The 16,843-nt window shown below is 36.9% G+C and overlaps 1 protein-coding gene across 1 annotated transcript in view; it reads right to left on the reverse strand.

The window, feature by feature from the left end:
• The window catches only part of MAMDC2 (MAM domain containing 2), a 127,327-nt gene that overhangs the window by 95,281 nt on the left and 15,203 nt on the right, over nucleotides 1-16,843 (reverse strand). Inside the window, exon 3 of the mRNA XM_049770816.1 lies at nucleotides 1,843-1,849. Within this exon, the coding sequence (XP_049626773.1) occupies nucleotides 1,843-1,849 (7 nt within the window). The remainder of the gene's footprint in view (nucleotides 1-1,842; nucleotides 1,850-16,843) is intronic.

Consider the following 16,843-nt stretch of genomic DNA (forward strand, 5'->3'; position numbering starts at 1 on the left):
ATTTAATACAATTGTTGACAAATCTGAAGAAGGATATCAATAATAACACAATAATTGTGGGAGACCTCAACACAGGCTTGTCAACACTTGATAGGTCAACCAAATGGAAACCCAACAAAAATATACTAGACCTGCAAAGAGAAATGGATGAAAGAGGCCTAGTAGATATATATAGGGCACTCTATCCTCAGAAACCTGGATACACATTCTTTTCCAATGTACATGGATCATTCTCCAGGATAGATCATGTGCTGGCACATAAAACATACCTCCATAAAATAACAAAGATAGACATTTTGCAGGCTGCCTTTGCTGACCACAAGGCTCTGAAGTTAGATGTGAACTGCAAAGGGACACAGAAGAAAAAATTTAACACCTGGAAGTTAAACAGCCTCATACTCAATAACCAGTGGGTCCGAGATGAAATCAAGGAGGAAATCAAAAGGTTCCTGGAAACAAATGACAATAAAGACACAAACTATCAGAACTTATGGGACACAGCAAAAGCAGTACTGAGAGGAAAATTTATAGCTTTGCAAGCACACATCAGGAAGGAAGAAGGAGCTTACCTGAGTAGCTTAATGACACAGCTAATAGAACTAGAAAGTGCTCAACAAAAGGACCCAAAAATAGGGAGACAGAAGGAAATAACAAAGCTGAGAGCAGAAATCAACGAAGTGGAAACCCAAAAAACAATCCGAAAGATCAACGAAAGCAGAAGTTGGTTCTTTGAAAAAATAAACAAGATTGATAGACCATTGGCAAAACTCACAAAGCAAAAGAAAGAGAGAAACTTGATAACGCGTATTAGAAATGAAAAGGGGGGGATCACTACAGATACTGCAGAGATTCAAAGGGTATTCAGAGAATACTTTGAGAAACTCTATGCCACTAAATATGAGAACCTGGAAGAAATGGATAAATTTCTGAACTCATATAACCTTCCACGGTTGAATAAAGAAGAGGTAGCATATCTAAACACCCCCATCACTATTGAGGAAATTAAAACTGTAATCAAAAATTTACCCAAAAACAAAAGCCCAGGCCCTGATGGATTCACGAATAAATTCTTTCAAACCTTTCAAGAGGAACTACTACCAATTCTGGCCAGACTCTTTTATGAAATCGAAAAAACAGGAATACTTCCAAATAGCTTTTATGAAGCCAACATCACCTTAATACCAAAACCTGATAGAGATGCTGCCAAAAAAGAAAATTACAGACCAATATCCCTGATGAACACAGATGCAAAGATCCTCAACAAAATCCTGGCGAACAGGATCCAGTGCCTCATCAAGAAGATCATTCACTTTGATCAAGTAGGTTTCATCCCAGGAATGCAAGGATGGTTTAACATCCGTAAATCTATCAATACAATACACAACATAAACAACAACAAAAATAAAAATCACATGGTCATATCAATAGATGCAGAAAAAGCATTTGATAAGGTTCAACACCCATTCTTGATGAAAACTCTCAGCAAGATAGGAATAAAAGGAACCTTTCTCAATATAGTCAAAGCCATCTACCAGAAGCCAGTGGCAAATATTATCCTCAATGGAGAAAAACTAAAATCCTTTCCTCTGAATTCTGGTACAAGACAAGGCTGTCCTCTCTCACCACTCCTATTCAACATAGCACTGGAAGTACTTGCTATAGCGATTAGGCAAGAAAAAGATATCAAGGGAATCCAGATAGGAAAGGAAGAAGTCAAGCTCTCACTGTTTGCAGATGACATGATACTCTACTTAGAAAACCCTAAAGACTCTACCAAAAAGCTTCTAGAAATAATAGATTTGTATAGCAAAGTGGCAGGATACAAAATTAACACACAAAAATCAATGGCCTTTTTATACACTAATAATGATAGGGAAGAAATGGACATTAAGAGAACAATCCCATTCACATTAGTTCCACACAAACTCAAATATCTTGAAGTCAACCTGACTAAAGATGTGAAGGATCTATACAAAGAAAACTACAAAACACTGCTCCAAGAAATAAGAGAGGACACGCGGAAATGGAAATACATACCATGCTCATGGATTGGCAGGATCAACATCATTAAAATGGCAATACTTCCAAAAGCATTGTACAGATTTAACGCGATTCCTCTAAAGATACCCATGACATTTTTCAAAGAAGTGGATCAAATACTTCTGAAATTCATCTGGAACAACAAACAACCTCGAATAGCTAAAGCACTCCTTGGGAAAAGGAATATGGGAGGCATTACTTTCCCCAATTTTAAGTTGTATTACAAAGCAACAGTTATAAAAATAGCATGGTATTGGAATAAAAACAGACCCTCAGATCAGTGGAATAGGCTTGAGTACTCAGAGAAGGTTCCTCAGACATATAACCACCTTGTTTTTGATAAAGGAGCAAGAAATCCTAAATGGAGCAGGGAAAGCCTATTCAACAAGTGGTGTTGGCACAACTGGTTAACCACTTGCAAAAAAGCGAACTCAGACCCCCAACTAACACCATATACAAAGGTAAAATCCAAATGGATTAAAGACCTTGATATCAGAACTGAAACTATAAGGTATATAGAACAACATGTAGGTGAAACACTCCAGGACATTGAGACTAAAGGCATCTTCAAGGAGGAGACAGCACTTTCCAAGCAAGTGGAAGCAGAGATAAACAGATGGGACTATATTAAGCTGAAAAGCTTCTGCATCTCAAAGGAAATAGTGCCCAGAATACAAAGGCCACCCACTGAGTGGGAGAAATTATTCACCCAATACACATCAGATAAAGGGCTAATATCCAAAATTTACAAGGTACTGACAGAACTATACAAGAAAAAAACAACTAACCCCATCAAAAAATGGGGAGAAGAAATGAACAGACACTTTGAAAAAGAAGAAAGGCAAATGGCCAAAAGGTACATGAAAAGATGTTCAACATCACTAATCGTCAGGGAGATGCAAATCAAAACTACTATGAGGTACCACCTCACGCCACTGAGATTGGCACACATCACAAAAAAGGAAAACAAGCAGTGCTGGCGGGGATGTGGAGAGAAAGGAACTCTTTTTCACTGCTGGTGGGAATGCCGTCTAGTACAACCTTTATGGAAAGCGATATGGAGATTCCTTCACAAACTGGAAATTGAGCTTCCATACGATCCAGCTATACCACTCCTAGGAATATACCCAAGAAACACAAAAATACAATACAAAAAACCCTTCCTTACTCCTATATTCATTGCAGCGCTATTTACAATAGCCAGACTCTGGAAACAACCAAGATGCCCTTCAACAGATGAGTGGCTGAAGAAACTGTGGTACATATACACAATGGAATACTATGCAGCCATCAGGAGAGATGAAGTCATGAAATTTTCCAATACATGGATGTACATGGAATCTATTATGCTGAGTGAAGTAAGTCAGAGGGAGAGAGAAAGACACAGAATGGTTTCACTCATCTATGGGCTTTAAGAAAAATGAAGGACATTTTTAACAGTATCTCAGAGACAAGAGAGATGAGGGCTGGTAGGTGCAGCTCAGGACATGCAGCTCATCACATAGAGTGATGAGTGCAGTTGCAGAGATGACTACACTGAAAACTATCATAAAATGTGAATGAATGAGGGAAGTAGAAAGCCTGTCTCGAGTACAGGTGTAGGGGGGTGGGGAGGAGGGAGATCTGGGAAATTGGTGGTGGGAATGTTGCACCGGTGAAGGGGGGTGCTCTTTACATGACTGTAATCATACAACTATAATCATGTTTGTAATCACGGTGTTTAAATAAAGATAAAAAAAGGAAAAAAAAAGAAAAAAAGAAAAAAAGAAGAAAGGAAGGAAGAAAGAAAGAAAAAGAAAAAAGAAAGAAAGGAAAAAGAAAAAAGAAGAAGGAATGAAAGAAAGTTAGAAACAGTAGACCAAGTAGTTGGATCATACTTGGAAAGATTTACGTTTCCCCCTTCCTTGAATCAAAACTTGAAATTTATTTTAGCCTTATAAACAACTAAGAAAAAAAACTAGCTTCAAATGATCAGAAATACGTTTAAATCCATAGTTTTGTTTCTGACATCAATCCTTTATAATTTGTTTATAAAAAAAAAAAAAAACTCCCTAGCTCTTAGACTATAAGAGAATTGACCTGACATATGCTAGAATACGTTAGCCCAGAAAGCAGGCTGAACTAATAGCCACATAGAATCACTGTGATTGGGGAAAAAATTATTATGTTCATGAAGGATAGTACAACAATTAAGATTCTTGCCTATCATAACCCTGGCTTAAATTTGACACTGGATATGGTTCCTGAACACAGAGTTAAGAGTAAGCCTTGAGAACTGCCCAAAGTGCCCCCCTCAAAAAAAATGCCTGTGGAGCATGAAGTGCATACCACCCCTCTATTTGGTTCCCTTCACAATATAGTCCTTCTGAGCATAACCAGATGGATTCCTGGAGGTCCCTGAACACTGCTGGGTAACACCCCAAAAATCTCTGAGCACAGCAAGGTTAGCTCAAGTAATTCCTGAGCATGTATCTTCAGGTTCTAAACCTGTCCTAAACCACCAGCTCTGTTCGCCTAGAACTGCCTAAGCGTTGCATGGGAGCCCCTGACTCTAACATGCCTTTGTGTATAAGATATATATTTCTTCCAGTAATTATATGGGTTTTACATTGACCAATAAAATAACAGCTCAAGTAACAAAAAAGAACAACCCACCAGAACACCAAAAAGAATTATTTTTCTAGTTTGTATGAAAATGAAAGAAGAGCATCTGTGAAAAGAAGAGATGATATGCAGAGATTCAAGCAAAACTGCTCATGGGTCTCATTCTTGCTTGTCACACTTTTTCTTACACAATCCCATCATGTTCCTACTCTTCCAAGATTCACCAAGTCCTATTCATGTTGAGTATAGAGGTCTCCAGAGGACCTGTATGCCTGGGTCCACTGACACTTTCATAATATATTCCTATTCAGATTAGAGTTAAAACTTCTATTTTGCTCCTGGGACATTTTGTCTAAAAATTACATTTTGCTTTTCCTACTTTTTCTGCTTTGAATTTCAGGGTGACTCAATTTCTTAGGTGGGTTTCAATCAATGAGAGACATTGGAAGGAGACCTTTGGAGAGTTAGAGGGACATAGAAGCATGAATGTTTCTCCTTATTCCATTTGGTCTTCAGTGGTGGCTCCAAGAATAGCTCAGGTGTAATTTTTACTTTTACCAGTAATTTTAGCAGCTGGTATCCAGTATGATCTTTTTTTCTTTGTATCTAGTTTAGGAGTGGAAGCATCTCCCATGATACTCACTTTAGCTCCTCTGTGTTCCATCACCAAAATAACCTGTTCATCTTTTCCATTAAAACTTTTATTATAAATATCTGATGAACTTCTGTTTCCTTGATTGAACATTGACTGGTTCAGCTTACTACAATTGGAATCTGCATAGCCCAACTGTTGAATGCTCTAATCCAAACCACTAATTTAATCCACTCTGTTCTAATAATCTGACCATGGACCATTACAGCCTGCAGAAATTTTCAGCTGGTCCACAAAAACATTATTTCCAGTTATCACCTGGCATGCAGATAAGATTCAATCCGCCACTTCCTCCATTCTCTGAAAAAAATGTTACAGTTAAATATTTTATCAAAGAAGCAACGCAGATTTTGCATTAATATTATTTGGATTAAATATTACTTTATCTAAAATTCAAGATGTTTTATCACCAGCATTTATATTTACTGCTTGGTTTTTACTTATTTTAATTTAAACAACTATAAAATGTTCACTATATTATTGGATTTTAAAATAAACTCTTATGAACACACAACATTCTGCAACAAAAACACTTTTTTCATTAGTGGGCCATGACATATTTTTCCTATTTTAAATCAGTGTGCAGTTGTGAAAGGGTTAAAATAATTATTGTAGTTTATTTGAAATATTGAAGCAGATTACATTTTCCTAAAGAATATACCAAAATGTATGCCTCTATTTTCTATAAATCATAATTTTTTTCATTGCACATTGTAGTGCATTCTCAAACTTGGGTGTTGAAGGGTTATTTTCATGGTCTTTGGAAAATACCATATTATTATTTTTACATTAATATACTTCACTTAATGCACTCTAAACTTTCCTTTTTTAAGTTAGAGTTCAATGTATTATACAAATTATCTATTGTACTACTAGTATCAATTTGGGGCAATATTGGTATATAAAATTAAAACACTGTATGCATATTCTCCTTAATGTTTCCATGATAATTTAGTACCAAAGGGGATTTTTAGTCTCATCATAGCTTTCCATGTCTTAGATTAACATTCTTCAACCTGTGAACTGGCACCTATCCTGCATGCATGTTCATGAATTAGCTGTTATAACTAAGGTTAGAGATTGGTGGTTTCAAGTTTCTCTACCCTGTGGACTGGCACTAGTCAGTGGACTGGTGGTTAAAGACTACAGGATTAGACCCTGACAATTCAGCATAGCACAGTGAACATAGCACTGCCTTTACTCTTATATGATGCTATTTGAGTTCACCTCTTTTGTTTATTTTTATTGTGGCCAAAGTGAGTTACAAATCTTTCAAAGTAATGTTTAAGATACATAGTGATAATGAATAAGAGGAATTCCCACCATCAGTGTTGTCCTCCCTCTATCCCTTTCCCCAGCATACGTCCCACTTCTCCCTCCTTTACTGCCCAGGATGCTAGTGTATCTGGTCCCCACCTGTACAGCTTGTTGTAGGTTGAGTATAGATTTTGTTGTCGTTCACTTTGAGTTTGGTGTTCAAGTCTGATCATTTTTTTATTTCCACTATATGTTCATATGACTGTCTAGTCCTAGTTTGAGTTCAGCTCTTAACTAAGCAACTTACTAGCTAAATGACTTTGTGGCCCATTTTGATGGTCTATATCCCAAAGGGTAACTATGATGATTATTTAAAGAAACACCCTCACTGCACAGGGATATGCAGTAAGTACTCACTGAATGAGAGTAACTTTTCTTCCACTGGGATCTTTGCTCTAATTACTCTCCACTAATCCCTTTGCAAGAATATACATTGCAACCCAACTTTGTGCCTTTTTTTTTTTGCACTTGGACTTTCTTTCTAGGCTTTCGGAATTCTACCCAACCATCACAATCACTCAGAAATTCTACTTAAGAAATCATTTCTGTGGCTCTTTCTTTCCTAAACAGAACTCGTCCACTTTTTAGACCTTGTAAAACCGTTGGCTCTCTACACACATTACATTCTGTCCTGAGATTTGGATGTTTGCCTTTCATGCTCTATTGGTCTGTAAACTTTTGAAGAAAGAATCCATCTCCATCATGGCTGAATCCTACATAGAATTAGGCTTCTCTCTCCCACAGATGTGTTACATAATGACATTTTGCCTGATCTTCACTCCTATGCAGTACCTGGAAAAGCAGTCTACAGTGCTGGTTATTGTGCTGTTGAAGAAGCAGAATATATGCCCTGAAATTCATAAAACAGCCCTTTGCCTAATTCATAAATTAACTAGAATAAATTTTCTGAGATTTTTTAATCCTTCATACTTTTAAATAGTCAAACTATTAAGATTAATTTACCTCTTGATTCTCTTTATAAGCTCACAACTATGCAATAGTTTATAGTGTGTATCCACAAAAGTAAATTCATTTGAATATTATGAATTCTTTATTAAGAATAAATTAAGGACCTCTCCTTAATTCATAGTTGCTTAAAATAAAACTTAAGGTAAACATCTGTAGAAGACCACATTGCTCAGTACACTCAGACCCCTGGGGGGTCATGCTTGAAAAGAAGTTGATATCTGGTTCTCTGATCCAGCTTCTCAGTAAGGAGCTAACAAGCAAGTTTCTTAGAGCCATAGAGATTCTATCAAGTATTTTTTCTTAAGTTCCCCTAAAGAATGATATCTTCTGCTTGACTTTTTTCTTAAATCACTAAACAGACCAACTATTGATAAAAACTCATGCCAAACATCTTTTTACTCTATGTACCACTTTTATCCTTGTGTACATGAAACTTGTTGAGGCTGAAAGCCTGGATGTTTTATTTCTAAAGTGTAAAAAGCTAATAGGCTCTCTGGTATATTCATAAGAAGTGAGAGCTGGTTAATCTTCTGGAAGTTAGAAATGAGCAAGTAGGAAGAATACCATGCAAGACAGAATGTCACAAGCAAGGACAAGAGTGTTCTTTAGACTTTTATCAATAGTATGTTAGGACTTTCAGAACTATCTTAAAATCACATAATCAATTAAGTGGGTTTCATTATGCAGAGACAAAAACCTTTAGGATTTAGACTGTCTTTACTTCAAGCTTACCTAGGTCAACTCTATGAATAATATTCACGTTAGTGGACTTTGAATAGAGAATTATATGATCATTCATAATGCATCCATGTAATGTAAAGACTCCTGCATTCTGGTTAGTCCTTATTATTCTTCATTTCTAGGCTTCCATTGCTTCTATCATAAAATAAAAAATGTGAACAAGAGAGTCAGTATAGCAGGTAAGACACTTGTCTTACATACAGCCAAAAATGGTTTGATCTCCAGCACTGCATATATTTGCCTGAGCTGCCTCAGTGGTGATCACTGAATGCAGAGCAAGGGATTATATTCTGAGTGTTAAAGGTGTTTACCAAAAATAAACAAACTAATATCAATCTCTTTCCATAAAGTAATTCTTTAATTCTATAAAGTATAGGTAAAGAAATTGGACTATTTTTGAGAGAAATAAAATAACAAAAAATGAATGAATTCTATGCCAAGGTATGCAACACTTATCAGTTTGGCCAACATTGGAAAGATAGTAGATTATAATCTATGTGCTTCAAGAGGTAAAACTTCATAAGTACCTAAGAAAAAATGAGAGGAAAAAATAAACTATGATATATTTACACAATGAAGTACTATGCAGCCATTAGGGAAAATGAAGTCATGAAATTGCTTATATATGGATAGAGATGGAGAGTATCACGCTGAATAAAATGAGTCAGAGGAAGAGGGGCAGACATAGAATGATCACACTCATATGCAATATCAAAAAATTATATAAAATAATATACAAATACCAGAAATGAGGGCCACAAAGACTGTTCCATGGTAGGGAGTTTGCCACAAAGTTGAGGGGAGCAGTTAGGACAGAGAAGGACCATTATGATAATGACAATTGAAAATAATTACTTTGAAGAAGAACTGGGTGCTGAAAGAAGGCGAAGTGATACGTATGATACTCTTTCAGTAATAGTATTGATAACCACACTGCCTAAAAGGATAAAGGGAGGAAAAGAGAAATAGAGAGGCAGTTTGTGGGGAGGGAGAAATTGAGGACCTTGTTGGTGAGAAAGGATGGGTGTTGAAACATGGTTTGATTTAAACTCAACCATTGAAACAAAACATCTTTGCAACTATGTATCACATAGTGATTCAATTTTTTAAAAAATAGTAAAAATGTCTTCATGGAAAAAATCATAAAACTTGTCTCTTTCAGACAAAGAAAAACTACTATTCTTTATTTGATTCTTTTTGTTTTGTTTTGTTTTGTTTTGGGGGGCTACACCCATTTGATGCTCAGGGGTTCCTCCTGTCTAAGCGCTCAGAAATTGCCCCTGGTTTGGGGGGACCATATGGGACGCTGGGGGACCGAACTATGGTCCTTCCTTGGCTAGCGCTTGCAAGGCAGACACCTTACCTCTAGCGCCACCTCGCCGGCCCCTCTTTATTTGATTCTTATCATTGTTCTTTAAAAAAAGAAACGACTTCATGTTGATAGATCCAAGGTTTTCTTCTCTCTTTATCTAACTTCTCTATTTCATTCAACAGTTAAGTCTCGCTTGGAAATACTCTTATTTTGTTTCCTTTTCGTTTGGGGGGACTATACCCAATGTTACTCAGGGCTTACTCTTTGCTTTCTTACCAAGGATCATTCCTGATGGTGGTCAGGGGACCACATGCAGTTTGGGGGAATCAAAGTGGAGTTAGCCACATGCAAGACAAGTGTCTTACCCACAGCACTATCTCTTCAGCTACTCTCAGCTCTCTTTCTGAGACTTATGAGAATTCCCTATGTCTCGATTGCTATTTATCTACTGTCCACGTATTTTTAGTCTTCCTGGAAGACACATTCACTATACATTCACAGTGTATCTTGGAATGCTTCCAAGCACATTCAGCTTTATCTCTACTTTCTCCCTCTCTGACCATTCAGTTTGGGGTATTACATATGAGCCAATATTTAGATCTCACTCTGAACAGACACATATCAACCATTGACTGAGTGTTTTTATTTAAAGTTCTATCAAGAACCTCTAAGATAACTTATCCAAATCAGAAATATTTTATTTCCCCTAACCATGTTCCATGATTACCATGTTCCCCTTTTCGCAGTTACACCTTTTCCTTTCTCCTTAGTTTCTGTAAAGGGCAACATCTGTTCCATTGTGCACTTTGCTGACCATAGGTTTGATCCATGGCCTTGAAACCCATCAGTAGTCATTCCTGAGCACAAAGCCAGGAATAAACCCTAAGCAATAATGAATGTGAACCAAAAGTCAAAACAAAAAACAAAACCAAAAACTAACTTTATTTCACTTATTCCATAATACTTTGTTACATCATTGATCTTCAGTGGTCTCTGCTAGGATTCATACTTCATGTGAAATGGATTGATACTTTATTTACTCTTAAGCCCAGCATTTGACATAAGTCCTTAGTAGGTCCTTGGTAGATATTTGATAAACAAATCTATGAGTTGATGGGTGAGCTTAATTTGATAAACTCTTTCTAATTTGTTTCCGTCAAGGTAAATTATAGTTAGGCAATACTAAGATTCATTACCATGGAGACAGTTCTTTTTGTTTCATCAGCTCCTGGGTTTCCCCAAATAGATGCTCTGAACTACCTGGGAGGATGCTGGAATAATGAAGGATAATATTATCTTCTGGGCAAGTGGAGGTAGTTTCTGTTTGCTTAGAAAAGGTAGAAGCTCACCACAAAGAATGGTGAGTGCAGTTATAGAAATAACTACACTGAGAACTACCATAATCATGTGAATGAATGAGGGAACTGGGAAGCCTGTCTAGAGTACAGATGGGGGTGGGGTGGAGTGGAGGGAGATTTGGGACATTGGTGGTGGGAATGTTTCACTGGTGAAGGGGGGTGTTCTTTACATGACTGAAACTTAATCACAATCATATTTGTAATCAAGATGTTTAAATAAATAAAAATACTAAAAAAAAGGTAGATTTCTTGCTGAATGATTATTTTTTATAAAAAGTGAAATAGTAGGCCAATTAAGTTTGTAAATCTGTTAGTTCCTGAACAACAATGCCCAAACTCCACATCCAAAGAAGAAAGACATTTCTACCCAATCCCTAACTGCCACAAAATCTCCATTTCCTGAAGTGTTAATTTCTGATAGATCTGTTTGCGATCATGCAGTTTCATCTTCACATTTTGGTTCTTTTGACTTTTGGACTTATCTCTTTAGAGAGATTAAATTTTCCTTGAAAGAGGTGATTCATTCTATAATTGAGACTGCTGAAAAGACAAACTGTTCAGTGCACACTTAGACCACAGACTGATGATTTATAATAGTGACTGTGAACAAGGATTCCACTGACAGAGGTTTTGTTTGGCTGATTGCAGTGTTGAAAATATAAAAAATGAAAAAATGTATAGAAAATGGGCTTAACATAAATGAACATATATTAGACCTTCATATTTTATTTTGTCTAAAGTTTTTTATAAGTTATAAAGTATAATAGTAATTTCAGGTGTGAATTCATAAACTTAAAATCATTTTCTCTCTGTGGTTCATATCCTACAATCCTATTGATCAACTCGCAAATATCAATTGAATTCTTTTTTCATTTGGTTTTTGGGACTTCACCTGGCAGTACTCCTGGCTTACTCCTGGCTCAGTACTCAGAGATCACTCCTGGCTCGGGGACCATATGAGATGCTGGGGATCAAATCTGTGTTTGTTCTGGGTCAGCCTCGTACAAGACAAATGCCCTAGCACCTCCCCCATCAATTGAATTCTTATTGTTACCTAGTTCTAGTGGGAAGTGGAACTAATGGGGAAAATACTATAGACACATATATACAACATACATATATATTTTTTTCAAAAGTATATGCTTATTTATCCCTCAGTTATATCCTACCAAAATGAAAACTCCAATTTCTTGAAGTACTAACAAGTATTCTTGTTGCTTTTACTAACAAAGAGTAATGGGAAAAATAACAGTAAAAGAGTAAGTCCTAGAACTTCAGAATCTTAGAGAGTCAAGGTCAGTGAAAAGCTTAGAACTCAACCTCTGCTATCTGTTGAGAGAGAGCTGCTAAAGCTAGAATAACACGGGATTTTGGCATTGGTTCCAGGCTTGGGTGGGTGTGACCATCACAGCTGAATCAAGCTTTTCATGGACAGTCTGTCTTTGTGAACATGGCAAGGTAAAGAATTTTATCATCTGACTTGACAGAGAAACCTGAACAGTAACATTGGATTACTGGATCAATAGCTATGCATTGAGCTCATGTGAGTCCATTATACAGACCTTTAACAAGGTTTAGTTCCTCTTACAGAAATGGACTAAAAGAAAGCAATGTCAGAGTCTATCTTTATTTCAACTATTGGTCTTTTGTTCATCATAGAATGTTTGTACTAATTTCTCATTATAAAACAGAGTTCAAGTGTTAGGCAGCTTGACTGCTGAGTAACATCTTTTACTGGTGGTGCCCTTTAACCATTGCATCCCAGAAAGTACTTTACTTGCCTGGCCCAAATCACCCCTGGTTTCTCAAGTGCAGCGCATTGTACTAAGGGATATGAGGAAAAGTAGTTCTTAAATATGACCTATAAAATAAGAGTAGTAAGTGCTTTCAGAAAGGTTTAAAAGTGCTTAAGAAAGTGCTTTGGATAGATACCTTAGCAAACCTTCAGGCCCCAGCCTTGTGACTCTGCTTCAGCTCCAGCTCTTTCTGTGCATGTGACATGGATTAGACTACTTCATCATGAGGAACTCTTATATTCTCATCCACAACCAATTCAGAGACTGGTTGCAAGTGAAAATGAAGAAAAGTTTGTAAAGAACACAGGGCCCATGATAAATATAGCAATTAGTAACTGTAGGTATATCTATGTGGGAATTTAGGGGACATAGATCTAGACTCTTAGTTATAATACTAATATTCACAGACTTCCAGAGAGTGAAGGATTTAGAAACGCAGTATGCTATGTGAATTTTTTTTTTTTTTTGGTTTTTGGGTCACACCCGATGACGCTCAGGGGTTACTCCTGGCTATGCGCTCAGAAGTCGCTCCTGGATTGGGGGACCATATGGGACGCCGGGGGATTGAACCGCGGTCCGTCCTAGGCTAGCGCAGGCAAGGCAGGCACCTTACCTCTAGCGCCACAGCCCGGCCCCCGTGAATATTTTTTATAAGACTGTAGAAAAACTATGTCCAGAAATTCACATTCATTATTTGGCAATTTCTTTTCAAACATCTTTAAGAAATTCACACTGAGTTTTGTGTCACTGGGGTCCTAAAAGAAAAATCTGTGCTAATAAGGGAGAATGTTTCCCACATGGTGTAGAATTCGAGTACTACGATGGATTTCAGATTCAACTTGGTGCATATTAGAGAAAGGGAAGAAAATTAAGAATATTATTTGAATAATTCACACACATGCAGGAATGGGAAAAACTGGCAGTATTCTGTAATAGTTTATCTAGAGTACAGACTAGTTCAAGCATTTAATTCTCTCTTTTACACACACATACACACATGCATATGCACGTACACACACATACACAGTTTCTGATCCATTCCTGGGAAGTGGCTGACCCAAGTTCAATCCCTGGAACTCCCTCCATGAACCTGACAAGAGCCTAAGAACAAACCAGGAGTAAACTCTAAGTACTGCTGGGTGTGGCCCCAAAGCAAACAAAAACATAAATTAAAAAAAACAATTGGGGGCCGGGCGGTGGTGCTCGAGGTAAGGTGCCTGCCTTGCCTGCGCTAGCCTAGGAGATGGACCGCGGTTCGATCCCCCGGCGTCCCATATGGTCCCCCAAGCCAGGAGCGACTTCTGAGCGCATAGCCAGGAGTAACCCCTGAGCGTCACCGGGTGTGGCCCAAAAAAAAACCAAAAAAAAAAAAAAAAAAAACAATTGTTACATTTTTTATTATTATAAAAATAACTTGCCACATTTGCCAAAAGAAAATGCCACTCAGGGCCTGGGCAATAAATGTCTGCTTTTCTAGTGGAATAGTGACTCAAAACAACAGACAAAGGTATTGTTGATGCCATTGAAACAGCAGGACTCAAAGATTCTTTTTTATTCCTGATGCATCTGTTTGCACTCATTCTTTGATTTTCTGATCACTCTGTAAATTTTTATTTTACTTTATTGAAACCATTGTGATTTACAAAGTCCTTCATAATTTGGTTTCAGACATACAATGAATCAGGGCCAATCCCACCACCAATGTTGACCTCCCTCCACTGATGCTTCCCAAGTGCATTCCATACCACCACCCTTTGCCCCTAGCCTGTTAGTATAACAGGCCATTTTAAGTTTAGATTGTTGAAGTTTGGGTCTCTTGATTCTATTGTTATAGCAGAGAGTTGACATAGTTGACTGTAATATATCTGTATCTAGATAAGTGAGAGCAAAATTATTTTTAAAAAGAATAGAAATAAAAAATAAAAATCAAGAGAAGAGAAGACTCATAACAATGTGAATGAATGAGGGAAGTGGAAAGCCTGTCTAGAGTACAGGCAGGGGTGGGGTGGGATATTTGGGACATTGGTGATGGGAATGTTGCACTGGTGATGGGGGGTGTTCTTTACATGACAGAAACCCAACCACAATATTGAAAAAAAGAAAGACACTCTTCTAGAAAAGGGAAGATAAGAGAAGAAAGACTTCTTCTAGAACCTACTCTCACAAAACTTATAATTGAAATGAAATCTAGTTAAGACAATTATAGTGGAGCTAATATACTCTAGAGAGTGTGAAAACTGGGAAATGTAGAAGGGACTGAGAATTTATACTTGTGCCAGAAAACTCAGGGAAGTAGGAAATATTTTTGTTCAGAGTGAGATAATGAAAAAGGGATGATATTATAATAAAGTTCTGGAAGAAGAGAATCCCAGATTTAAAGTCACAAATAAGTTGCCTAAGAATATGCTTTCACTGCTAGATCCTTATGATGTTTTTATGTTTATTTGCTTGTTTGGTTTTTGGTTTGGGGGTCACTCCTGGTGACGCTCAGGGGTTACTCCTGGCTATGTGCTCAGAAATCGCTCCTGGCTTGGGGGACCATATGGGACACCGGGGGATTCAATCACCATCCGTCCTAGGCTAGTGCAGGCAAGGCAGATGCATTACCCCTTGTGCCACTGCTCCAGTCCTTTTTGTTTTTCTTATGATTTTTTTTATTTCTTTTTTTGTTATTGGGGATTACACTTGGTACAAGTGCTGACAGAAATCTCATTCAAGGCCTTACAAGGAGTCAAATATGGACTCTACCACTCAGCCATCTTTCTGGTATTTGCTTTTAGTTTTATTTATTCAAAACTCAAGAATGAGAGCCCTGATATTCTTTTTAGATAAATTATAATATAAGTTTATTGTGTAGCCAGTTCAAAGTGACGGAGTAGGAGACTCAGTCATGCAAAGTCAGTGTAAAAAACAACTTGACATCTTGCCTTCTCTCTGAGCCTGAGAAATGACTCTACAGACAATTTTTTATTGTAGTGTCCTGAACTATTACTGTCCATGGTGTTAGTAAGGTTAATGAGGTGTATCTTCTGTTTATTATGTGTGTGGTCAATGCCTGAGGTCAAGTGACAAACACAAAATTAACGTATATGTTTTTTCTTTGTGTAGCCAATATACCTGTCAAAAGAGATTCTAGGCTCCTTCTAAACCAGGCTCCTTGGTAGTTTTTTTTTCCTTAATCATCTGAATTGCTTTTCCTATTATCTGTTATATTTAACTACCTGTTATATATACATATGTAACTACCTGTTATAGGCTAAAATCGATGACATATTAGTCTTATCCACCTGCAATTCATTTTTATATCAAGGACTATCATGGGTCCTTCTCATAACAATTTGGCTCCATTCTAGAAGACTCTTGTTATTCTTTGAGTTCCCAGACCTTTTTCATTTTCATTCCCATGATACTTTCCCAAGAATACATTCTTACTATTCATTCATCCGATTTCTTCTTTAGTTACTTGAAAGCACATATTTTGATTAGTCACATAGCTGCATTTCTGGCCTAGTACAGGTAGAAAAATATTAATGAATAGAATTAAGTATATTTACCCTCAATAATGGGCTATATACCCTTATTTTCACAGAGAATCACATCTTATAAAATCCGCTGATAATGTTAAAACAATATAAAACCTCCTTAAGTTTTAGTGTTTTCATCTATAGAGTATTTTCCTCATTGAATCATTGGAGTAATTTATGTCTTTTGTTTCCATAAATTTATGTTAATAGACATAAATTATTTAATAAGAAAAAGAGGAGGAGTAGGAAAAGAAGAGATAGAGAGCTCAATAATTGCCTTTAGTCCTTACATCTTTACTAGTTTGATTTTCTACTTTGTTTAATAGCCCAAGCAGACAACTTTTGCTTTTTAAATTTTGTATGAAGACTCGACTCATTTCTTAACAAGGCCATTAGAATTATCAGGAAACAAAAGTGCTTTTGGCATTTATCCAGAGGCTGCAAGGAAATTGTGGGGATGCTTTGAGCATGAGGTTCTCATAGGAATTACTTTGGGAATTAATCTCATTTAGAACTTGGAATTAGCCAGA

This window comes from Suncus etruscus, chromosome 3 (genome assembly GCF_024139225.1).
Source record: "Suncus etruscus isolate mSunEtr1 chromosome 3, mSunEtr1.pri.cur, whole genome shotgun sequence".
Classification (NCBI taxonomy): domain Eukaryota; kingdom Metazoa; phylum Chordata; class Mammalia; order Eulipotyphla; family Soricidae; genus Suncus; species Suncus etruscus.